Source organism: Podarcis vaucheri (assembly GCF_965113315.1).
Source record: "Podarcis vaucheri genome assembly, chromosome: 4".
In the NCBI taxonomy this organism is placed as follows: Eukaryota; Metazoa; Chordata; class Lepidosauria; order Squamata; family Lacertidae; genus Podarcis; species Podarcis vaucheri.
This window is the reverse complement of record NC_138762.1, coordinates 15,605,492-15,631,700: the sequence shown is the minus strand read 5'-3', so window position 1 is coordinate 15,631,700 and position 26,209 is coordinate 15,605,492. Positions and strand designations below refer to the sequence as shown.

Genomic DNA, 26,209 nt, shown 5'->3' with positions numbered 1-26,209 from the left:
ACTACAGAGTTCAGAGGTTGGGTTTGAACTTTAAGGCATTTGTATCCTTATCCTTCCTCTAACGCAGGCATGGCCAAACTCGGCCCTCCAGCTGTTTTGGGACTACAATTCCCATCATCCCTGACCACAGGTCCTGTTAACTAGGGATGATGGGAATTGTAGTCCTAAAACAGCTGGAGGGCGAAGTTTGGCCATGCCTGCTCTAAGGCAACATGATGCAATCAGGATGTTATGGACTAAAACCCATTGGTCATGCTAACTGAGGCTGACAGTAGCTGGAGTCCAACAATATTTCCCCCCTTATCAGTGAAGTAGTTTAAGCTGCAAGATAGTGATTGAACCTGTGCGAGGATTTGAACCCAGCTCTCCCCAGTCCAAACACACTTGTCATAGGACTCTACATACAAAGACCCCTCAGATTACAACTCAAGCTTTGATCTTCAATAAACCAGATCTGATCTCTTGTTGATGCTATGAGAACTGGTGCTTCAGCTCTATCCAACTTTCCATGATCCAGTTCCAGATGTTGTAACTTTATTTCACAATAGCTCTAGCTAGTAATATTCTCAGCATATGTAAACATGCAGCATGCACATGGATTGATACTCAGTGCTCCCTGGTAGAGTTATACCAGGTACATGGTTTAATGCAGGCATAGGCAAACTTGGCCTTCCAGCTGTTTTTGGACTACAACTCCCATCATCCCTAGCTAACAGGACCAGTGGTCAGGGATGATGGGAACTGTAGTCCCAAAACATCTGGAAGGCTGAGTTTGCCTATGCCTGGTTTAATGTTCAGCTACTTGCCTGAAGCAAGTAGAAACTGCCCTCCCAATGAATCATCTGGAATTGCTCAAAAGGGCAAGTGAAAATGCTGCTGCTGCTCAGCCTGGAATAGAAGCAAATGCCTGGGTGGGCCAGGAAGAGGACAGGATGCCGCTGCAACCCTTCCCTTCCTTGATCTTGGGACCATCTGCTGCCATCAACAGAAGCAATGTCTACCTTCCCCTAGTGCTGCTTCGCCCAAATGTCATGCTGAGCCAAGCAACACCATACCGTACCTTCGTAGGTTTTGACCGTATCTTGTTTTAAGATCTTTCAGTTAAAATAAAATACGTTTGGCAATATTTCAATACATCATTTTGCATTCTACAGGGACAAATTCCTGTATTTATTTGGCTTAAACTGGAGACATGAGCTAATATCACCATTATTTTCTGACCATAAATGTGATAGCATAAAACTATTCCTAGCTGTTTTTCTTCAGAAGGTAGAATCTGATCCGCAAATACAGACCTTTTTATATAAAAAGTAAAACATACCACTTAACCTGTACAACTAAATCCAATATACATAATCCAAACCCATAGTCAAATCAAGAAATCACCAATTTTCCTTCCAAACAGTGGCGTAACACCTATTACCAAGCACTGAAAATCCTGCAATTCCAGATCTAGAACTAAGATGGGGATGGAAGGGAAGTCTGAAATAACAAAGCATTACAGTTGATGTTTAGGTTATGCTTAATCACTCGCACCCACCTATTTCCTACTTTCAGCAGAAGTCTGACAGTGAAATACCAGTGCAAAAGTTCACTTAAAACCAACAAGAACAGCTAAGCTTTCATAATAATACAGAGAATGCAAAACACAGACTTAAGCAGTGACTTTTCAATATAAAAAGAACCCAAACCTAAGTTGTTATGAAAGCAAATACCTATCACGACACATGGTTTATAGTGTCCTGTACAGTCACCATTTCAGATCTCCAAAATGCCTTTGAGTAAAGTAGACTTGAAAATAGAATACAGTGGGAGAGCTGTCTAACACCAATATTCACTTGAAAACACACACACACACACACACACACAGAGAGAGAGAGAGAGAGAGAGAGAGAGAGAGAGCGCGCGCCTAATCAAAATGGCCAATGCTAAAGAGTAAGCAAAAGATCTATACTACAAAACATTCCAAAATTGTTTTAAGTAATCTGGAGATGGGGGAGGGAGGCAGAAAAAATCCCTGTGCTGTAGCTTAAGCATATTATCAGACAATTTTGCACTACTAGAAAAAGACATATTTATAAACCAAAATGTTGCATGCATGCAGAAACCATTTTGCACGGGGGTTCCAAACAGGTCCCCAAATGCATAAGCCCACCCTGTTCTGCCCTCTTTCGGGTCCAAAGGACCTGTCAGTTGGCAATCACATGTCAATTGGACACACACACTACCTGTACTTAAATGTATCCACTAGTCCTATTAGCATTTTCTACTAATGTCTATTTGATGATCTGGATTCAGACACAATGATTTTACAGTGACCAAAACTTCATTTGGAGAACGTTTACTAAACTGTCAATCTTATTTTATAGATGGGCAATTTGTTTGTTTATTTTGTCTGCTTGCTGTTATGTGATTCTCTATTTAAATGTTAATTGGTTTGTTACCTAGCAGAAGTGTGATTACTTAGTTCTGCTGCATGCTGTCATTAATGACTCTGCCAGCCCTAATGGGCTCATGAAACTAAAGAGTGGAGATATTATATTCTTACCAAGGTGGCATGGGATTGGAACAGACGTACAGTGGTACCTCAGGTTAAGTACTTAATTCGTTCCGGAGGTCTGTTCTTAACCTGAAACTGTTCTTAACCTGAAGCACCACTTTAGCTAATGGGGCCTCCTGCTGCTGCTGCGCCGCTGGAGCCCGATTTCTGTTCTTATCCTGAAGCAAAGTTCTTAACCTGAAGCACTATTTCTGCGTTAGCAGAGTGTGTAACCTGAAGCGTATGTAACCTGAAGCATATGTAACCCGAGGTACCACTGTACTTTGACGCTCCTTCAAACTCTAAGATTCTATGAAAATGTATTATAAGTGCAGCTTATAGCTACCTTAAAATTAAAGCAAGTGACCTGTAACATCGAAAGATCCACTACTAATTAAACTAACCATGACTGCAATCTTCCAGGAACATCCTCTCTTCAAGCCCTAATGAAGAAAGATTGATCATTATGTACTGCTATAACATTTGACTCATATGCATTTCTCAAGGCGGCATTTCAAGCAGTGGCATGGACATCAATCCATCTTTCTTTGCTAATCTGAAAAGGGGCAAGGCCATGGACCACGAGATTAAAGGAACTATATACGGCACAAAATCCTAATGAATACACTGACTCACTTTTATTTTAAAAAGAAAATGCTAGTGAATGGTGCCATGTCTTAAGGATGCATGTAATTCACAAGAAAAGGAGGTCACAAAGCTTAATTTGAAATTTAAAGCACTTTATGAATGCAGATCTAGAATGGAGATGAACTCCAGCTGAAAACATTAATTGAAGTAATGTGTGAAATAACAATCAATTACATTCTTCCAAAAAAAAAACTTGGATACCTTCTAACTGGAAAGTAGTTGATACTGTGCCTATGTTTATAAAAAAGGGAAAAAACAGAAGAACTAAGCCCTCTGTTGATTTGACCTCAAGGAAAACTACAGAACAAATATTTATGGAGGCCAGAATTCAAAAATATGGAAGGAAATAACAAGTGGGTGGCTCATGTTCACCAAAAGCTGATTGTGCCAAACTAATTTAAAAAGGTAACTAGTTTACTGGCCTAGAGCATGACAACTGACAAAGTTAGCTCACCTGCTTGAGCATTTACTACCTATTTACCAGACTACGTAGCACCATTCATGGGGCACAATTCACTTGCTCCCATGAATGCCTAAGGATATGTGACATGGGACAAACAATAGGAGACCTATGGCAGCTTGCCATAGGAAAGACAACTCTTGACATGCCTCCCAATAGCTTGTAGAAGCCTTTTCCACATAGACATGGGTTTCTTTTCCTCCAATATCTCTCAGGATAGACAGATGCCAAGATGGAAAAAACCCCATAGCAGCAATTAGAAAAGCCACGTAATTTTTTGAACTCTGGAAGTTTGGCACTTAAGCGTTGGGTAGATGTACTGTATTTTTCGCCCTATAGGGCGCACCAGCCCATAGGGCGCATCTAGGTGTTTTTTTTGGGGGGGGATAAAGAAAAAAATTATTCCCCCCCCCGGCACGGGGCTGGGGCGGGGGAAGCCCGAGCTTCCCCCGACCCCAGCCCCCAGAACAGGCTGCTATCCGCAAGCCTTGGGAGCCTGGCGGGAACTCCCGCGGGCTCCCAAGGCTTGCGGACATCTGCCCGAAGCCTGGAGTGCGCTCCGCAGTGCACCCCGGGCTGCGGGCTACAGGCTGCTATCCACAAGCGTTGGGAGCCCGGCAGGCACTCCCGCCGTGCTCCGAAGGCTTGCGGATAGCTTCCTGAAGCCTGCCGCACCGACCCCTCTCGCTCTCCAGGCTTCAGCGAAAGCCTGCATTCGCCCCATAGGACGCACAAACACTTCCCCTTCATTTTAGGAGGGGGAAAATTGTGTCCTATAGGGCGAAAAATACCGTATACACTAACCAGGGGTTGGAAACATTCATGGAGAATAAGGCCATAATGGCTACCAGCCGTGATGGCTGGGTACTACTTCTACTTTGTACCTTGTTATCAAAACTGAGCAGAATGAGGGTGATCTGAAAGTGTGGGATATTGACATCAGTCCCTTGTCATGGTCAGATCACTTCCTGTTGAGATTTAGTCTTTCAGCACCTTTTCCCCTCTGCAGAGGCAGGGGAACTATTATGGTCTGCCCTCAGAGGCTGATGGATCCAATGGGTTTTCCGACGGCTCTGGGATGTTTTCCCGCTAATATGACTGGCACTCCTGTCAAAGCCCTGGCTGACCTCTGGAACATCCGAATGGCTTGGGTCGTTGGCATGATGGCCCCTGAGTGCACTCTCCTGCTTTGTGGAGCCTGTTTGGCTCCCTGTTATACTCTAGAGCAGAGCTTTTTAGACATACATCATTTCACGACACAGTAATTCAGTTTTACTAGCAAACCAGAGGTTAAACTAACCCCTTTCCACTCCCGGGAGGAGCACGGGGAGGATTTGTGTGACACACCTACACACTGCAGCCAACATACTTGAGGATAACATTGCTTGCATCCACCAGGACATGGGGAGGCAAACTAAGGTCCGCGGGCTGGATCAGGCCCAACAGCCTTCTGGATCACCAGCGCACATTCTTTCCCTCTCCCTCACACGGCGGCGGCAGCAGCACCTCCTCCCTCCCTCCTCCCTGCCCTGCCCTGCCTAGAGGAGGAAGGGGGCAGCGCTTGAGTGGCCGCCATTTTAAGCCGCCCCTCTATGGAGCCCTTTTGCACGCCGCTCATCGTCCCCCCGCCGCCAGCCCCTGCCGCTCGCAAGACACAGGTAAGCAGCCATCGGGGCTCGTGGTGTTCTTGCATCATTCTCCCCCCCCCAAAAAAAAAAAATATAGTCCGGCCCCCCACAAGGTCTGAGGGACAGTGGACCGGTCCCCTGCTGAAAAAGTTTGCTGACCCTGCAGCAGGACCTTCACTGTGACAGCAGATGACTCTCAAGAGGTGTCCAGAGCACTAGTCCTGTTATGCTGGATGAGTTTTAGTTAGTAAGGCTCAAGGATGTGGACAAGATGCTTGGATGGGTCAGGGCAACCTGACCCTTGCCCCTCTTGGCTGATAAAAACTAGGAGGATTGGGATAGCTGGCTGGCTGGGCCAGGGAGGTGATAAATTCCTCCTTGCGAGAGGGAGTGTTCTCTGCCTGTTTGAAGGTGGCAGTGTTGAAACCACTCTTCAAAAACCTTTCCTGGGCTCTTCTTATGTTCTTACTTCATCAGTAACAAATATTTCCAGGGTAAAGGTAAAGGTAAAGGTACCCCTGCCCGAACGGGCCAGTCTTGACAGACTCTGGGGTTTGTGCGCCCATCTCACATCTATAGGCCGGGAGCCAGCGCTGTCCGGAGACACTTCTGGGTCACGTGGCCAGCGTGACAAAGCTGCATCTGGCGAGCCAGCGCAGCACACGGAACGCCGTTTACCTTCCCGCTGGTAAGCGGTACCTATTTATCTACTTGCACCGGGGGTGCTTTCGAACTGCTAGGTTGGCAGGCGCTGGGACCGAGCAGCGGGAGCACACCCCGCCACGGGGATTCGAACCGCCGACCTTTCGATCGGCAAGCCCTAGGCGCTGAGGCTTTTACCCACAGCGCCACCCGCGCCCCATTTCCAGGGTAGCTGGAACAAAAAAAATCAAAATATTTGCTAATGCTGCACTCTGGTGATATTCGGTTCTCTATCAGTTTTTTTAAAGCAAGGAATTTAACTGGATATTAATTTGCTCATAAACTATGCAACACTGAAATATCATTCAAAACAAATTTAAAATTAACATTATTTTTACAGAGCGCTCTGGACCTTGAGCAGAAGAGATCCCTTCCAACGGATGCATTTATATTTGAACAAATGAGTATAAGAATCAAACAAAGGATATACAAGGATATTTGAGGAAGGTTAGAAACCAAATAGGCATGAACCAACCTAATAAATATGAGGAAACAACTAATCTTCCCCCTCCACTTTTACAACAACACTGAAGAGTTCAAATACTTGGAAGATGAGACAATAAAACTCCTACATATCTAGTACAGGAGCATTCATCTAAAAATTCCCAGGACATTTATGGAAACTGCTTCGGTGGTCAAAGCCTTTCTGCACTCTTGTGAGCATTGAGTGGGAGAGTTTCAAAGGCAAGCAAAATTGATGGGAAGCTCCCAAAGCTTAATTTTCACTGAAGTGCAGGCATCCATCATTTTTGCCCCTAGAAAGAGAAGGGGGGGAAGCAAGCACAATTTCAAAGACTTAGCATTGACTCTGCAGTCCATTCAAATGAAGAGCTTTTGACTCTACATTTCCAGTTTGGTATTTGGTTCACTTTTTGCCAGGATCACAATGTCATTTTCTCACCTCCAGAGCTATATGATTCCAGCATAACTTCAATGACAGTTACAATCCCCAAGACACTGAAGACTAACTACTCAGGATATTCCCTAAGGCTAAACCATTAAAAGCGTAGCTATCTTCCCCCTAAAAGAAGCCTATAATTTTCCACTGCGAAATGAGTTGTGTATCTGAATAACTCATCCGGATTTACACATTATGGGACATATCTTCTGCCGTTAGTATTTATGAAGAAGGATAAATATCTGACACAAAATACTATTCTGTGACCATGCTTTCTTCATGCTTCTGAAATTTCACACATTGGCCAAGACTTCTGTTTTATTATTAAAGATTATATTCTTAGAGATTTCTTCTATTTTAATCTGTTTTGATAATACTGTTTCACTAATTCTAATGATTTATTTTTTTACACCGTTAAAGATTTTAAATATTACATGATTCAGACATGTTTTACAATAAATACTTTGCAAAAAATTCTATACAACCAACATTAAGGGGGAAAAACATGGCATTGGTTGGCATAAAAAAAATTATATTAGCAAAATAAAATAAAATACATCACTAGTCATCAGATCAAATTTTATTTTTATTGTTTTATTGCTGCAAAACAAATGAAAAGTTATTTCATCGTCCAAAATATAATGGGAAACTGAGGAATGTTTGCCTAACACATGATGTAATTTGTTGTATTTCTCCAGTGTTCAGGGTTCGAAATTAGCAGAGTGCCAGGCACATTTTGCAGCTAAAGATTCTCCATTTGTGAACACCTCAAAAAGTCTGGGTGCCATTTTTTGCGCCTACCTGACACTCAGTGATTACTGAAATGTATGTGCTTTGAAGCCTCGGAGTATATGTTAAGGATAGACAATATGTTAAGAAGTTTAACAATAAAGAGTATAGTTTCAAAAACTGAAGTACGGTATCAATATTTTTATTGTAAACACCAAATTAAACATTATGATGGGATGATTAGCTGCTTGTGCGTAAAATCGTGCTCCCTCAGAGTTTGTGCGGCTCCACAAACCTCTGTGTGTGACAGAGCTCCTCAAACATGTCTGCTCTAGTCACTCGTAGAGTCTGACAGTGGCTGTCTGCGGAAGCGCTTCCAGCAAAGAAGCTCCTTAACGGAAACGCGTCTCCTGGACTCACGACGTGGCAGCTTCCGGCGAAGTATGGGTCTCCCTATGGTTGCTTCTGACACCTCCCCGCTGTTCTCGCTGGACGTGTCTCTCACCCCTCCCTCTTCCCTGCTACTTCCTGCCTTGGCTGCTGCGTCTCTCTCAGCATTCATGAGATCCTCCTCCAGAGTACACTCTCTCCCCCTGCTGGTCCCTGCTTTAGCTGCTGACTCCCTCCCAGCCTCTGGGAGCCCTACCACCTCCCTTTCCTCTGATGTCAGTTCCCTGACAAACATGTATTAACAATTTCTGCTAAAAAAGTGCTATTAACAATGTGTCACTTATGTGAATTGCGTATTAGTTCATATTTACCAAAATAATAGGAAAAAAGTGTTGCCAACCCCCGCAGTGGCGACTAGACAGTCTGTTTTGGCACCCATATAACCCAGGTCCCCGAAGCCATTTGGCTCCTAGCTTTTCTATCCCAATTTCCAACACTGCTGTTGTGCCATATTTTTAACTATTCATGTACAGTGGTGCCCCGCAAGACGGAAAACTCGCTAGACGAAAGAGTTTTCCGTTTTGGAGGTGCTTCGCAAAATGAATTTCCTATGGGCTTTCTTCGCAAGACGACAATGTCTTGCGAGTTCCTGCTGGTTTTTTTTCCTTTCCCCCCCCTTTTTCTAAGCCACTAAGCCACTTATCAGCTGATCCGATCAGCAGATAAGCCGCTAAAAGCTGCTAATAGCGTTAATCCGCTAATCCGTCAATGGGCTTGCTTCGCAAGGCGAAAAAACCGCTAGACGAAGAGAATCACAGAATGGATTCTTTTCGTCTTGCGAGGCACCACTGTATACCTTGAGGTCAGAACTGGATTTCCATATCACACACACACAAACTTATTTTGAGTCCTACCTCTGTCTTCAAAACCCCTGCCCTTCTATTAAATTTATGTTTGGCGGAGATGGCAACACACACACACGGGATATTATGCTTCAGTCGGAGGAGGGAAAAGAACCTGTCTTCTGTCGAAACAAGACAGGAGGACATGTTGGCCTTTCAGAAATCATATTCTCAAGAGCCCTGGTGCTTTATTGGTTTCAGACTTAAATTTCTATTAAAATGAAAGAGGTATGACTGATTTGTACACCGTGCTTAATGCCAACCACAGTCACTGCTTGCCAAAGAATTACAAGACTGATTGCAAAACTCCTTTCGTACACACACAAAAAGCTCATATCAAGCAAGCAGAAAGCTTTAAAGGCTGCTCTTGCATCTTTTTAGGAAAGCATAAGTCACAATACACAACAGAGAGTTAACTTATTTTATCCAAAGCCATATTTATTGGGGCTGGGAGCAGATGCAGACTCCACTGCCTTCCATTAGCCAGGTTTTTTCCTTCCCAACTCCTTGCTTTGTTTACAGTCAGATGAAGAGTTCCAATAATCTCAAAAACCTTGCACACTATTCTGTGAGCTTTTCTTCCAGGGCAATACTTTTATTAGGCCAAATATGGATTTCAGAATGTATTTTAACCAGACTACTGCCTTGTGAACTTAAAATAAGGCCATTCTGAAGCAGGGAAAAGCTCCAGGGAACAGAAAGCATTTTATGGAATTAGCTGGTAAAGTTTAACCATTCCAAGCTGCCACAAACATTAAATTGCAATAACATTCAGCCCATGTACAATTTGTGTTCTAAGTTGTCAAATCCACAAAAGCCACAGCAATTTTCTCATGTTTAGCTTATGGCACATATACTGTGGCATATTTAATAGGCAACATACTACAATCAGTAATAACAGTATGCCATACAATCAATCTCTGTTAAGAAAGTGTTTATTCACGCACCTGGAGAGCCAACTTTAAAATGAAATTAAAAAGTACAAAAAGATCCATACATATGCCTGCCAATTTTGCACAGGCAATTAGTAACATTCCAGGGTAACTGTGCTTAATATATTTATGTTTGTGATCAATACAGACTTAACCAGAACTCTGCACAGTTAAGATTCTAAACAGAAAAAGCCAAACTCATTATAAGCATACTTCAGACCTTCAAAATGCCAGTCTAGTATTAAAATGGACACATTTAAATTTCTCAACTGCGAGGGTCGCACCTCAAACTCTGGAATGACCTTTGTAAATATCCAGCAAATGTTAAGGACATTATCCTCCCTTCCCACCCATCCTCCAATCCCAAAAGGAAGTTAAAAGGTGTTAGAAGTAGCCTATGGTACATTTTTATTGCCAAATTACAGAACCTCAACTTAGGGCTTTATAATGGCACCAATGACAGAGCCTGCTCTACAGCGAGGAGACAGGCGCCACTATAATGTTAACAGCAACTAAGTAAACACTAATTCTGCCTAGAGGACAGGGCACTTGAAGAAGGGAAAAGGAAAACACACACAGAGGTCCCTTCAAAACCACTCTAGATCTTTATTTTGATTAGCTATAATTAGGTTTCTTTTCTCCAGTTCATAGTGGCGTAATTAACCAAGGAAAAGCGTAAAGGGCTAGGCTCATTAGGCAAAAGAATACACAATTAACTTCTGGAGAGATCTAATTGCCTTTTCTCAAACTGTGTTAAAATTAGCACTTTACTCTTATACAACATGCAACTCCATTTGCATTGCTAGGCTAAAAATGACAGAGTCTAGGTAGCAGATTTAAAATGAACGCTTACATTTAGCACCGCTATCTTGGATCTAGGTGCTGCCTGACTTGTTAATATGATTCATTTGCAGGGGGAAAGAGGGACACACAGAGATGCACCAAATATTTTCCAAACCTTTAATTGCGCTAGAACGTAATGCTAGAATGCCAAGACAGAGAGAAGATGTGCCTTTACCCTTCTTCTACGATAGAAAAAGGAGAAAAGCACTCCCTCCTTTGTGGCCCAACTCAGTCATCTCCAAAGCAGGCTCTCTGGGAAATGGAGAGGTGAAACTGGCAAACAGGAATTTCATCACTTCCTCTTAATTTACAAGTGGAAAACTTGGGTCTCAAATGTCTTTCAAACTGATCAAACTGCTAATCATCAAGAAACCCAACTGAAGCTGCAGCTGTGCAGATAAGGTGCAAGGATGGCTCTCAACAGCTGAGGTCACAAGGTACACCTATCACCCCAAGCATCCTCCTGCTGAAGTGGATGTAAAATAGGTTCTGCAAGATTGACATCAAGTAGACTGGGCTAGTCCTCACTGATGCAGATTCCACCATGTATGTGTTGCCTTGGATCTGTGCATGGATGCACTACACCCCAGGGGTTGGTTTATTATTGAAAGGTTTCTAAAGTGCTTCCCAACCTGTTTCCATGCTGCAACACATATATCAAAAGAACAAAATATATAGTAAAACAAAAAGGGGGAAAAACCATATATAGAACAAATACATATGGAGAGAAAATTAAGTACAGTGGTACCTCGGTTCTCGAACGTAATCCATTCTGGAAGCCCATTTGGCTTCCAAAACATTCGAAAACCGAGGCACGGCTTCCCATTGGTTGCAAGAGCTTCTTGCACTCAGCAGAAGCTGTGACGCACGTTCAGGTTCCGAAAAACATTAAAAAACTAAAGCATTTACTTCCAGGTTTACGGCGTTTGAGAACTGAAATGTATGACAACGGAGGCGTTCAGGAATCGAGGTACCACTATACAAGACCTTAATAGCATTAAATTAAAAGCTTCCAATAGAAAATGGCTGAATCAGTCTTAAAGGAAAGCCCTCTTTCAAAGATACGCTTTCAATAGCAATCTAAAAGCAAAAAAAAATGCTAGTTATTGCAATTTACAAGTCTTTCCTCCAAAAATAACCTACCAGCATAGTAACAGACATTTTGCTAATATACAATGATGTACCATATTTTTCGCTCTATAACACGCACCCGACCATAACACGCACGTAGTTTTTAGAGGAAAACAAGAAAAAAAATATTCTAAACGAAACAGTGGATGTATGATTTTTGTGGTTCATGCTGTGGCCACAGACATGTGATCTGACAGTGAGTTTGGAGTAGCCCAATGCAAAAATCCTGAGGATCCATGTGGATCCATGCTTTGTAACCACGTTTTTGCACCACTGCGCCCCCAGGCAACAGTGGGTGCGTGATTTTTTTGGTGCAAGATGTAGCCATGGACATGTTGATATTGCAGAGTCCTTTGCACAACGGAATGACGAACAGTACGTGCCACATGCTTAAAGTTGCTTTATTTTCAGTTCAAAGTTGAGAAATTACAAACATGCATCTTGCCTCTGCTGGAGCAGAGAAGCAACCGTACTCCTCCTCGGAATAACGAACACCGAGAGAAAAAGTGAAAAACAGGAAACCAGTGTACGTCACATCCAGCTTCCCATTCCCGTGTGAAAACCCAACAGTACTCTGACTGAGGAATGTAAACATTGTCTCGTGACAAGCACTTCGCTGCACAGTGAAGAGAGCTGAAACTAACATCCTCCCCCTTTCTGTGAACATCACTGGGCAGCGTGTTCGTACAATATCAGTACAAACCCAACTTCTGTACATAGGTACAGTGTTGATCCCTTGATACAATCTTGGACAATACATCAGCAGGAATTTCATTACCTGGCATATAGGACACCGTTACGAGTCCCTTCTGAATATGTTCCCTAGCATGTTGCAACTTCAATTGCAAGTGCTTCGTGCTTTGCTTACAACCTTCCGAATTCAGCAAAGCCAAACATGCTTTGTTGTCCTGGTAAACCTGGATTGGACATTTGACAGGAATTTTCATGTCTTTGCACAATTGTAACAACCATTCACAATCCTTAAGTGAATAAGACAGTGCATTCAGTTCAGCTTCACAAGTACTTAAGCTAATTGTTGTTTGCTTCTTGCATGACCAATCAAATAGACCCTGATTGTACATGTAGCAAACTCCAGACGTACTTTTCCTGTCTGCAGTGTCACTTCCAAAACTTGCATCTGCAAAAATCTCAAGACCACCAGACTTCTGATTGTTAAATCTCAGTCTGTAATGCATAGTGCCTTTCAAATAGCGTGCTATGCGTTTCAGAGCTTTCCAATCCTTAACAGTAGGATTGTTGACTTGTCTGCTTAGCAAATTACAGCTAACAGCAATGTCAGGTCTTGAACATCTGGCAATGAAGTTTAGCTTGCCTAGCACACTTCTGTACAGTGTAGTGTCAGAAAATGCTTCTTCAGTGTCTTCTACCTGATAACCTGTTGTCATCGGTGTGTCTACAGGGTTAGCATCCATCAGGTTCAGTCTGTTTAACACATCAGCAATTTTCCGTGACTGGTGTACTAGAATGTTACCACTTTGATCTTTCTCTATTTCCAGAGATAGGTAGTTGTTTACCTCACCAAGATCTTTCATGTCAAAGTGCTCTTTTAGTTGAGCTAGGGCGTTATTGTACATTGTGACATCTTTCCAAAAGAATAAAATATCATCAACATAAAACAAACAGTACAGCTTCTTTTGTCCTTCCTCTTTGACAAACACACATGGATCAGCTTTCCCTTGTTGAAAACCTAGAGAAAACAATGCTTCAGTGAGTTTTGTGTGCCAACACCGTGCACTTTGTTTGAGACCATAAATGGACTTCTTCAGAGCACAAACAAATCCCTGTTTTACCTGTACGCCATCAGGTGGAAGCATATAAAGTGATTCACCTAGAGATCCGTACAAAAACGCTGTATTCACATCGTGGTGACTAATGTGAAGATTCTCCTCTGCAGCTAGCTTAAGCATAAGCCTAATGCTCTCATACCTCACTGTGGGTGAGTAGGTCTCGTGATAGTCTTCACCTGGTACCTGTGCAAAACCTCTGGCTACCAATCTGGCTTTGTGTCTGACTATCTTGCCATTTTGATCAGTCTTCGCTTTGAAGACCCATTTGCTTCCAAGCAGTTTCATTCCTGGAACTACTGGAACTAGTTCCCAAGTTTTGTTCCTTTCTAAGGAATCAAGCTCAGCCTTCATAGCATTTAACCATGGCTCAGCTTCCTTAGAATCCAAATCCTGGATTTCTTGGAAACTTGAAGGTTCAAATACCTTCTTGGAGCTTTTAACAGCTGCTACTGCTGTCTTAGCAAATTCATCAGCAAATCTCTTTGGAGGTCTGCCTTTTGTGGCTCTTTGTGACCTACGAATTAGCCTTTGGTCTTCAACACTCTCCTCTTCCTTCTTAGGAGAAAAGTGACCTATTGTGAACAATGGTTCTTCCAATTCCTGATCAGAGCTTTCAGAGGGTCGCATAGAGGCTTTCGCACTCTTGAAATCCTCTGAATCACCCGATTCAGTTTCAGACTCAGAATCAGAACCTTCATCAGTGGGTGTGGGTTGTTGTTGCTTATCCTCAGTCTCATCACTGTCATCAGGATAACATTGGAAAATTCCCACGTTCTCCCCCCACTTGGCATTGTACTCAACACTTCTTGTGAGCCTAATTGTCTTAGAGTCAGTCATCATTATTCTGTAAGAACCTTTCTGATAACCTAGAAAGATACCATGCAATCCACGTTTGCCTAACTTGGAGCTTTGTGGTGAATGAATCCACATATCAGAACCAAATATTTTCATGTGTTTGATGTACGGTTTCTTACCAAACATCTTCTCATACGGGGTACAACCAATCGCTGAAGATAACCTACGATTGTAACCGTAAATAAAACACGAGAGAGCTTCAGCCCAATAACTCTCTGGAAGATTGGCATCATGCAGCAAGGTTTTTAACCCTTGAAGCAATGTTTGATTTGCCCTTTCGCAAAGCCCATTCTGCCATGGCGAGCGAGGACTGGACAAATCGTGTTGAATTCCTTTCTCAGTCAGAAAAGCTTCAAACTGCTGAGAAGTGAATTCTCCCCCGCGATCTGTGAAAAGAATTTTTATCTTCTTACCATGCACATTTTCCAACCAAGCACAGAATTCCTTGAACCTTGGAAAAACCTCTGATTTCTGCTTGAGATTGTACACGTAAATATACCTGGGAAATGCATCAATGAGAACCATGAAGAACCTATTGCTACCCAAAGAGGGCGATAGTGGACCAACTAAATCAGCATGAACAATCTGGTATGGTTCTGTAGCTTGCCTACTAGACACCTTACCTTTTGCAGCCATTTTCACCTTGTTTGCTGCGCATGCTTTGCACTTCATGTGGTACCTGCAGGGTTTAATAGTCATACCTTCAACCAAGGTAGGCATCTTAGATACTGCCTCAAAATGCAAATGACCAAATTTCCTGTGAAAATCATGAATACATCCTGCATGCAAACTTTTGTTAGAACCTGCAATGCAACAAGTATCATTCTGCACAACATCATCATAATACAAAACAAACAAACGATCAACACATTCAGCATGCAAAACATAATCGTCTTTCTTTGTGATGGTGCATTTCTTGTTCTTGAAGGAAACGTCAATGTTCCGTTCATTCAGCTGCATCACACTTAGAAGATTGTGTGTGGCATCCGGAACGTAAAGTACATCCTGTATCGATAAGTCCAAACTGTGAAGAACGACAGTTCCGTAGCCTTGACTGGGGATCGTGTGGTCATCCGCCTGGTGAATCGCACCTTCCTGCGGTGTAAAAGACACGAACAGTCTCTTATCGTTGCACATGTGGTGGGTAGCTGCTGAATCAACAACGAAGAAAGATCTAGACGTCTTCTGGACCTTTGCAACCTTTGGAGTGAAGCGTGAGACCATTGCCTTGTGCTGCGTTGTCCTGGAGACCGGACCTTTGCCTTGGCCTTTTCCACGCGATGAGCTTCCGCTGCGCTGCTCTGTCTTGGCCCTGGGATATTTGCATTCCCTCTTCATATGGCCTAGACGTCCACACGAGTAGCATTTCACTGCCTTCAAAGCTTTGGCGCCCTCTGGTGGTTCCACTGCACTCTGGGATGACGTCTGTGAAGACTCCCCCTTACCCATGCAGCTAGCACCCCGGCGATCTGCTTCATTCTGGATCACGGCAGTAACATAGGCTACTGTGAGTTGAGCAGTTGGTTGAACAGCAATCTCAGTGGCAACGGACTCCCAACTTGGACCCAAAGAATGTAGTATCATGAAGGAATACACAGCCTCTGGAAAGTTGAGTCCTCTCTGTTGCAACTCATGTCTCAGATTCTGCATCTCCATCAGGTGTGTACGCACATCTCCACCTTCAGCAAGAGCCATACCATGCAGCTTGGCATAATAATACATTGAGGAACCAGCTTCTGTCCTCAAGTGAGCTTCTCTTAAAGAGTCCCAAATTTCTCTGGCTGTGGTCTTTCCACGCAACAGACAGAGCTCTTCTGGGGATACTATCAATGTAAGTGTTCCCCTTGCTTTGGAATCCTTAGCTGTCCATTCAGCTGTAATTGGAGCTGGGGGGTTGTCTGTAATAACATTAAACAGACCTTCTTTCCGCAGAATTGCCTCTGCATACTGCACCCACTCCGTGTAATTTTTCTTATTGAGCTTAGGAATCCCAAAAGCATCAGCCAGCTTTGCTTCAGCCATCATTGCTGCTTTAAACAATCTGCGTCACAGTACTGCAGCTTCTTCCAAAAGCACTTTTAAAAAGTACTTTCGCTTTCCCCAGCCATCCAAGCCTGTGAGCTTGTGTCTCATAGCCTTTATCGCGGCAAAACGGCTTTAAAAGTTCAAAGTCCAGCCATAAAACCATAAACTAGAAACTGGCAGGCTGCCAGGCTGCTCCGGGCAGCATGAGCACATACCTTCATCAATCAAACTTGACGCGCAGAGCAGATAACGCGATCCGTTCCTCTGTACCTCTGCCGGCATTCCGACTCAGCTTGATTTACGTCTTTCTGGGCCCGATAACCAAAATGTTGATATTGCAGAGTCCTTTGCACAACGGAATGACGAACAGTACGTGCCACATGCTTAAAGTTGCTTTATTTTCAGTTCAAAGTTGAGAAATTACAAACATGCATCTTGCCTCTGCTGGAGCAGAGAAGCAACCGTACTCCTCCTCGGAATAACGAACACCGAGAGAAAAAGTGAAAAACAGGAAACCAGTGTACGTCACATCCAGCTTCCCATTCCCGTGTGAAAACCCAACAGTACTCTGACTGAGGAATGTAAACATTGTCTCGTGACAAGCACTTCGCTGCACAGTGAAGAGAGCTGAAACTAACAGGACATGCTATGTGATCTGATGGTGAATTTGGGGTGACCCAGTGCAAAAATCCTGAGGATCCATGTGGATCAGTGCTTTGTAACCACGTTTTAAGTGGGGAGGGAAGGAAAAGCACTCAAGGGTCAAGGAGCATGCATGGGGTGGGTGGAGAAGGATACTGCTAATAATGAAGAAGAGGGGTATAAGGGGAGAAGGCTCCTCTCCTCTCCCGCTTTGCTCCTTTAAAGCAAGCAGGTTCTGCTTTTCTCCCTCCTCCCCGCTCATCCCTGGCTTAGCGAGCTGAAAAACTTTGCTGCTATGTAGTGAGCTGAGTGGGGAGGAGAGAGGGCCAGAGAGCCTGCTTGCTTTAAAGGAACCAACCAGACAGGAGCCGCTTACACTCATGTAAGCAACTCCTCTCCTCTCCCGCTTTGCTCCTTTAAAGAAGCAGGCTCTCTGTCCCTCTCTCCTCCCCACTCAGCGGCTCTTCTCCCGCTTTGCTGTTTCAAAGCGAGCCACGGAGGAGGGAAGGAAGGGGAACCATGGATCCTCTGCTCACGACTGCAGCAGATCCCCCCCGCCACCCGTAGGCATTCCCTCCATAACACACACAGACATTTCCCCTTACTTTTTCTAGGAGGAAAAAAGTGAGTGTTATGGTGCAAAAAATGCGGTAAATGATATAAACGTAAGTTTGAGTAAGCGCAAAGGGCCACGGCTCAGAGAATGAGTGGTCTGACCCAGCAGAAGGGTCCTATTACAGTCTTACTGAACAACATGAAACCATGAAACTTGCATCGGAGCAAACATGCTTAGGATTACACGGCAGGTTGCATATGAAGAGACAGGCAACAGCTTTTTTTTTTCTTAACAGAAAAGAGAATAAAACATTTTGGCTGATTTCAGGATAATCAATTTGATAGCACAAACCCACTGCCAGATTACTGTGGTTTATGAACAGCTTTGATTATGTTGACAATCATGGCAATTTCAGTGTCAACTAACTGAAGGAAAAACAGAAGGCTTTTAGCCATTCGCTACCTTGCCTTCATATTCTTTACATTTTCCTAAAGGTACAATTGAATATTGTATACAGTACTCTGGCCCAGAACCTAAACACATCAACACTTACAATGGAGGTCTAATTTACAAGCATTTCATTCCTGAACTCAGTCTGATATGGATGCTCTGTAAGCAAATGCCTACAGGGAACTTAAAATAGAGTGCCCACTGGGAAGAGATTAAGGATTATTTGTTACCAGCTGCTAGATACGTTTAAAAGGCCAGAAACATATTTAAGAATTTTAAAGTAAAACAATTACTGTTTGCTTATTTCCCCCTCTTTCAACCTATTTGGCATGATGAGAGAGAAAGGACCATTTAAAAGAATATGAAGATGTTTGGTGATTTCACATAGGACTGGATCCAATTCAGACCTGCACAAATTTGACCCACTGAAATGGGTTACTAACACAAATCCATTCATTCCAGTGGATCTGCTTTAATTTAGCTGGATACAACCTATAGCTTCTGGAAAGCCACCATTTCTCAAAAGTACAGAAATTGCACCAAATTTGAAATGGGCAGAGAATTCCCCCTCCTAACAAAATTGGTGGGGGATGGAGATTGTTTGTTTTATTAAGCCCTTTTAAAAGTAGGTTTGCAAGCATCTGGCCAACACAGGCAATAATCTCAGTAGCCAGAAGGGTGGTTGTATAAAATGTACAATGGGTGGGGGGGCGGCAAAAATATTCAGTGCTCTGCATAATTCCTTGCTCCTCCCTTATTGTGCATAGCCATTTATTTGCCAAATAAAGCTGTGTAATTTATACAGGCCTCTAAACACACTGGAGGAAAAGTATTGTGTAATTAGAAAGCAACTATCCCACAGTCATGGAGATATATGACAGGATATTCCAAAGTTTGCTTCTGGGTTCAAGGACATATACATTCCAGTTCTTTTTTCAACATTTCAAATTTCAGCAAATAACTAACCGGGAACTAGCAATCAACTTCAGCATCACCTTGCCTTCCCCTCCTCTATCCACCCTCACTTCTTCACTCATTCTGATCAGGTTTTTTTCTAATAGCAGCCCCTACTCTGACCAGTTGACAGGTGTAAAGGTCTGTGCTATTAATGAATAACAACAAGTTAGCTCACCCAAGTATAAGCCTGAATGTTTCCCTGCTAAACAACCAGACTTCTGCGCCTGAGCAGATGAGATAAGAACTTGGAATGCACAAGAGCTCAAAACTCCATACTGAAAAGCTGTAAGGATGGGAGCTTCATTGTGTTTTTTAGAAAAGAAAAGAAAACCCACAAACTTGGTTAAAGAAGACCAAAAGTGTGAGGATTCTATGCTACAGGAGTGATGGAAATTACAAGCTTAGCTAACCACCCTGAACCTAATCTGATTCTGAACCAGATGTCTGGAAATGGACAATTCTGGATTCATTAATAAACACCTTATTTCCTTGCAAGCAAAAGTGACAAAAATCTTGTTTCAGTGCCCCAAAATCATGGTTAAACCGAGACCAGTGCCCTGGAGTTAAGGTATTTTTCAGAGTTTAATATTACTGTTACTCAACAGCACACAAAAGGAGCAGTAAAGTGAACATTTGCATCAAAATCCACAAGTTGCTTGCCCAGAAATTATCCACTATTTCCATATTACCCTGACCACAGTTCGCAGTGGGGAAAATACTCCGTATCTTCACAAGCAACAAACACTGACCTAAACACAAGGGTGCCAGGGCAAACAAAACAGGGGGGTTACCCCATAATAGCTAATAAGAGACAAAATGGGTTACAGAGTTGCCACCCTGGAAGAAATTTCTTGCAGTCTCCCAAGTGGTGATCATGTTACATTAAGCCACCTTAAGGACGGATCATTTGGAGGGGTGGGGAACGGGTGTTAACGGGTGCAGTTCTTTTAATGCTTCTTGGGAGGCAGCGTGAAAATCTACTGCCAAGCTCTGGCTTATTCTTAACAATGTGTGTATTTTTCCAAGCAACATTTCTTTTTCCTTAGTTTTAGACGTGCAATAAAAAGAAGTTCAAATTGTCCTTGGCAGAGATGCAGAAAGCTGTCCTGACTTTCCTTGAGGAATGAAACAGTAAGGCCAATTGGAGTGATAGCGTCAAAGAAGTTAACTTTCAGGAACCCTATCAAGCCCACCATCTGAAAAGCGGTTAATGAAAAAAGGAAAGTTTAATTGGTTTCAACCATTAGAAACAGGAGCAAGCAGGAGTATTCTGTTCAAAAATTGGCCTTAGCAGTCTGTCTCATTTTCCCTTCAGGAACATTGACCAGTAGGAATGGGTAGTCACCTTCCAAAGATTCTAGGAGGAGGAGTTTGGAGAAATACATCCATGAATCCAGCTGCAGGCAGAACAGCAGGTGCCTGAGTTCTGATAGAGGAGCATCACCTCTCAGGAGGAGCCAGGCGGGCCCAGGTCCAGGTGGGGGGGTTGCCACGGTGACAAGGACCCACCCTCCTTTGTGACATCTCTTGCTTCTCCTTTAAAAGCCATAGACTTGGAGGAGGCATTAGTAGTGAGGCGAGTGGAGGAATGAGGAGTTAGTGGCAGTCGGTGGAGATTACGCGGAGGATTAGTGAATTGTTATTTTTTCATTTTCTTATTTTGATTTTTATTTCATGTATTACTTTTTATTTATTTTGATTTTCTTTTATTCTTTTATTTTTTTATTTTAACACTTATTTGATTGTTCTTTATTTTAATATTTTTGTTCTTTGTTTTTTATTTTATATTTTTTGTGCACATCTATGCATATTTTGTATATATTTTATGTATTTTTATTTTGTACATAGAGCAGTAGGGTTCTGTAGGCTTAGGGTGGAGGTTAGGTGTATGCTTAGGGCAGGGGTTGGGGTGGGGTGGGGTCAGAGTTAAGCTTGGGTGGGCATTTTAGATAGTTAGCTACTTTAGAGAAGAGGGTGGGATCTTTTCCTGGACGAAATGGGCAGGCTGTAAGTAGCATTCCTTCCCTTTCTCTTCGTCTCCTGGTGGGGGGGGGGTGAGTCCTGGGGTCTCCTGCACAGCCTTGGCTCTCTGGAGAGACTTGGTCTTTATTCAATGAACTGTTGCAACAGGACTTCCAACTACCACATGGAATACCCACAACGTATTTTAATAAAACGTCATACATACATCACATCTGTGTCACAAACTGGGAGGGTTTTTCTGGCGGAAACCTGAGTATCAGGTTTGCCCCTGTCCCTCCCTTGACCTTACACCCATTAAGTAAAACAAAGGAAAAGATATACATGTTCCTGTTTCTTAACCAAGTTGAGTACCCCCTATTGTCCTGGCCAAGTCCTCAAACCATGTAGGTTGGATCCACTCTTGTCCATGAGATGACGACCTGTCTGGCACTCAGAGACCAGGAGGGCAGTGATTACCACCCAGGCAGAAGGGTTGCTGTGTATGGGGTCTCATGCTTTAGGGATGATGGCTGCCCCATGCCATATCCCAAGTGCCTCCTCTGGTATAACTTACCTTCCTTCTGAGCAAAACAGCATTGGAACGGTGTCAATCCGATGTTGGATTGCTTTTATATGAATATTTAAAGGTTTTCCCGGCAAGACTTCCTGATCCACCTTTTCATGGGGACAGAAAGGAAGCAGCAGCTGTGAAACCAGATCAGGTAGGAGGAAGCAGCTTGTGGGGACAGAGACTGAGGGATGGAGCAATGTCGTGGACTGGTTGGGCACAGAGGAATGGTGCGAGGAAGCAGCCAGGGAACCAAGAAGGGAAGATGTCTCAGAGCCCAGGAAGTGGAAGGGGGGACAAGGATGAGCAGTCAGAGGGAGAAGAGGCCGGGTAACCAGGGGAGGGTAGCCAATGGGTCTCAAACCCTCGGTGAGTGAGGAACTTTCCCCTGTGTCAGAAGACATGCTCCAGCAGATGGAGCAGACGAGATCCAGAGAAGGCTGTTTCTGCACGTGCTGAAGAGGGCAGTGAGGGGCCGATGAGCTCCCGGGGCTATTTATTTCACTGACCCCCCCATTTTTCTTCCATGGAACTCAAGATAGCATATTCCAAAATAACAACAAACTGGGAGTTCTAATGCAGAGGTCAGGGCAGAGAAGGAGACCAAACACACCCCTACCCTTGCAGAAATGTTATCAGCCAAAGAGGGCAGTAAGCAGGCACTAGGTCTGAGCAGCGACAAGGGCTTAACCGTGCTGAATGAAGGAAGAAAGCACAGCTCATTTCCCCAAGCCAACACAAGGAGCTGCAAGTGTCATCTCACCGACCCCTGTAACGGTCACTTTGGGGCAGAATCTGACCTTGTGTTCTCCTCCAAAATGGTCTGGGTGAAGAGAGAGGGGAAACTGGACACAGACGTTGCTCTCTGCAGTTGCTTTGAAGGAGAAGGGAGGACTCTGATTCCCTTTACACAGAGAGGACCACATGGGGAGAGAGGGGGCTGGTTTCCCGCAGTGAACTCTCCCTGCAAATTTTGCAGGGTTCCCATACTTGCATGCTCATATTTTAAGAGATAAATGGTACAGACCAACAGAGCGAAAACAAACTGTGTGGGGAGGGGGAGAGTAGACAGTCTGCCCATTTTCCTTCTCCAGTTCTTGGCAATCTCTTTATGCCAGCTTCTTGCCAGGCCTATTTCCTTTCAAGGACCTTAGCGGCAGTTCATGAATACTGCACCTGTTCCCACTAATCCCTTTCGCCCTCTCTAGTGACTCCTTCAGTTGTAAAGAGCAGCTATGGATGAGAACAACATGAGCACAGCAGGAGGGGAAAAGGAGGACTTCATTCCTAAGGACATCTTTAGGAGTCGCAGGAGAAGCAGGAGACTGGAGAAGGGCAGGCGGGCATCTCAGATATGTGTAGAGGTCAAATGGAGTAATATGAAGAGTACTTTCATGATATCTGGACCAGTGAAATGTATGGGAAAGCTGCAGGATGTGTCAAATCATGGAGCAAGAAAGTCAGATCATATGTTCTGAGGATTTTTGCAAAGCCAGGGTTCTTGAAGAAGGTCCTCTGTGAAACCCGCCACTTCAGAGAAGTACAGTACAGTGGTCCCTCGGGTTACAAACGCTTCAGGTTACAAACTCCGCTAACCCGGAAGTAGTATCTTGGGTTGAGAACTTTGCCCCAGGATGAGAACGGAAATCGTGCGGTGGCGGCAGTGGGAGGCCCCATTAGCAAAAGCGTGCTTCAGGTTAAGAACAGTTTCGGGTTAAGAATGGACCTCTGGAACGAATTAAGTTCGTAACCCGTGGCACCACTATAAAGAGTAAGGCTGCTCATTCAAAGCACAACCCCCTCCCTCTACGAATCCTGGGCACTGCAGTTTGCTCCTCACAGAGTTACAATTCCCCCCAGAATTTTTTGATTCGGCCATTATACAAACATCTTTTCTTAAAAAAGTGATGAAGTTAAATTAGAGAGTAGGTTAACACATACATGTAAGAACCTAAATGATTACACCAAAGGTCTAACTAGCCCCACATCCTGTTTCCCAGAAGGGAAGCCCACAACCAGGAGATGAGGCCAAGACCCCTCTCAGGCAGCTGTTTCCCCAGCGACCGCAATCCAAAGACATGCTGCCTCTAGTCCTGAAGGTTGCATATAGCTATCGTGATAAGTAGCCATGGATAAACTCCTTTTTAAAAATTAAAAAAACAACAACCATTAAGTCAGTAACCATCACATCATGAGATAGCAGAATTCATCATTTACCCATGTGTTGTGTGAAGAAGTCACACAACTCCCTACAGATTCTGCACAAGAACAAGCAGAACACAAAAGCACTAATTTATTCCAGTGGGAATTCCTGGCAGTCTTATGAAGTTGTGGCTATTTGGCAAGGAGGTCAGAAAGCAAGGATGCCAGGAAAGACTAATAATGAGTGGCACTAGGCATCTGTCCCTTCTATTTGTATGAAGCAGGGTCACAAACCTGAGAAAGACAGGCATGGAGAGATTAAGTGGTGACAGCTTCAAGCGCTGGGAGGAGCAATAGTATAAACACAGCAGAGGGTAGGCAACCATTACGTTTACAGTTATTGCTAAGGATACATTAAAAGCAGAGGGATGAGGACTAGGAGTAATGGGGAATACCTATACAACACAGAATTCTCATCCTCTAGAAAAACTTCCTGAAAACAACAGAATCTTAACAGCAACTAGCTTCTCATTTTCACTCATGTATGTATAAACCAGCAAACCCTAAACAAAACCACCATGCATTTTTTCGAGTATACTACCTACCCACACCGCAAACTCTCAATAATATTAATTTTATTATTTGCACCCTGCCCATCTGACAGCTGCATACGACACAATATATTCTCAACTTGGCTCCATGCAATTGGCTCCCGCCTTCTGTTAAAGTGTGGAAGCAAGTAAAGGATATATGAATACATACCTGCTCTTCCTTTCAATAAGAATAGCCACGTAAGAAGCTGGTAAAGCAGCGCCAAAACCAGGAGTCCAAAAATAAAATTTTCCAAGTATCCTCCTGAGGAAATAAAATGTGCAATATTTGTTATTCTGCATGCTAAAGCATAAAGAAATATTCTTGGGTTAATACACAGCATCTAGTAAGAGAGTGCATCTGTTCATATACAGTGGCTTAGATCCAGAGTAATTCCATTCATAGGAAACCCCCACAGGGGGAGGTAATTTTCACCAATTCCTCTTCCTTCAGCCCTCTGTACCTCCCAGAAGTGTGCTCCACAGTGTTGGGGTACTCTCCGGGAGAGTGTGGAAGGGGGCACAGGTGATTTAATGGAGAACCAGCAAAAATTGCTTCTTCCTTCCTCCTTACAACAGGAGCTGTTTGCAAAACAAAAACTCTGGATCCAGCCCAGTATGACAGACACAAAGGCTGCATCAGGCAAAAAGCAGCCCATTGCCATCTCATGTTTCTTCTTAACAAGAACATCAAAGAACCTCATAAAATTTCATTCTTGTAACACCCAAGGAAGATCATCAATTTTACATCCACTATATTTCAAAGGATTACTTTGTTACAAGGCACTACATCTATTTTCCCAGTGACAAAATATATTTGTTATCACAGGACAAGCTGTTGGCTGGCCAGCCTATGCCGAAAATGTTTACTAGTGCCCAATAAAAAGGACATACTTAAAAGATGCTTGTTTAAACATTAAAAGACTGAAATGCCTAGAGTCCTGTATTTCTTTGAAACTCCTTCGTTGTAATTTCCCAGAAGCATCAATACTACCTTCTGGGTATTCTGTGTAAACAGCAGGAACCACAGCACAAAAAGAGGCACTTTAGCTGACTTCCCTATACCTAGGTCTTTCCCCTCCTCTAGAGTGCAAAGCATGTCAATTTGGTCAGGCTTCTGGTGATAAGGGTTAAGATTTTAACATATGTTTTTTGTGGTCTGTTTTCTATTTAGATATTTTGTTTGTGCACATTTTATACTGCAACTGTTTTGGGTCCTTGGAACAGAGTTGGTTTCAAGCTCAAATCAATAGGTAAATTACATTTCCAATGCACTCATGGAATTTTATACCACTGACTTGGCATGCACTTATTTTCATTTTTTAGAGTGGGAGTGACTGCCTGGGACAAGATAGAGTTAGAATCATAGAATTGTAGAGTTGTGGAAGGAACCCTGAGAGTCATGTAGTCTAACCCCTCCAATACAGGAACGTCAACTAAATCATATACAGTGGTACCTCAGGTTGCATATGCTTCAGGTTACAGACTCCGCTAACCCAGAAATAGTGCTTCAGGTTAAGAACTTTGCTTCAGGATGAGAACAGAAATTGTGCTCCAGCGGTGCGGCAGCAGCAGGAGGCCCCATTAGCTAAAGTGGTGCTTCAGGTTAAGAACAGTTTCAGGTTAAATACGGACCTCCAGAATGAATTAAGTACTTAACCAGAGGTACCACTGTATGGCAGAAGGCCATCCAACATCTGCTTAAAAACCTCCAAGGAAGGAATGTCAACCAGACAACCAACCAAGCTGGGAAACATCACAAAAGTTGTTTTCCCCCACCTTTAGATCATAAATGACAAGCATAGGCACATGCAAGCAAGAAATCTAATAAAAACATTTGTGGGCTGGGGAA

At 43.4% G+C, this 26,209-nt stretch overlaps 1 protein-coding gene across 1 annotated transcript in view; it reads right to left on the bottom strand.

Annotated features, from left to right (window-relative positions):
* Positions 1–26,209, bottom strand: part of TMEM135 (transmembrane protein 135) — a 169,280-nt gene that overhangs the window by 135,326 nt on the left and 7,745 nt on the right. Inside the window, exon 3 of the mRNA XM_082219420.1 lies at positions 24,530–24,622. Within this exon, the coding sequence (XP_082075546.1) occupies positions 24,530–24,622 (93 nt within the window). The remainder of the gene's footprint in view (positions 1–24,529; positions 24,623–26,209) is intronic.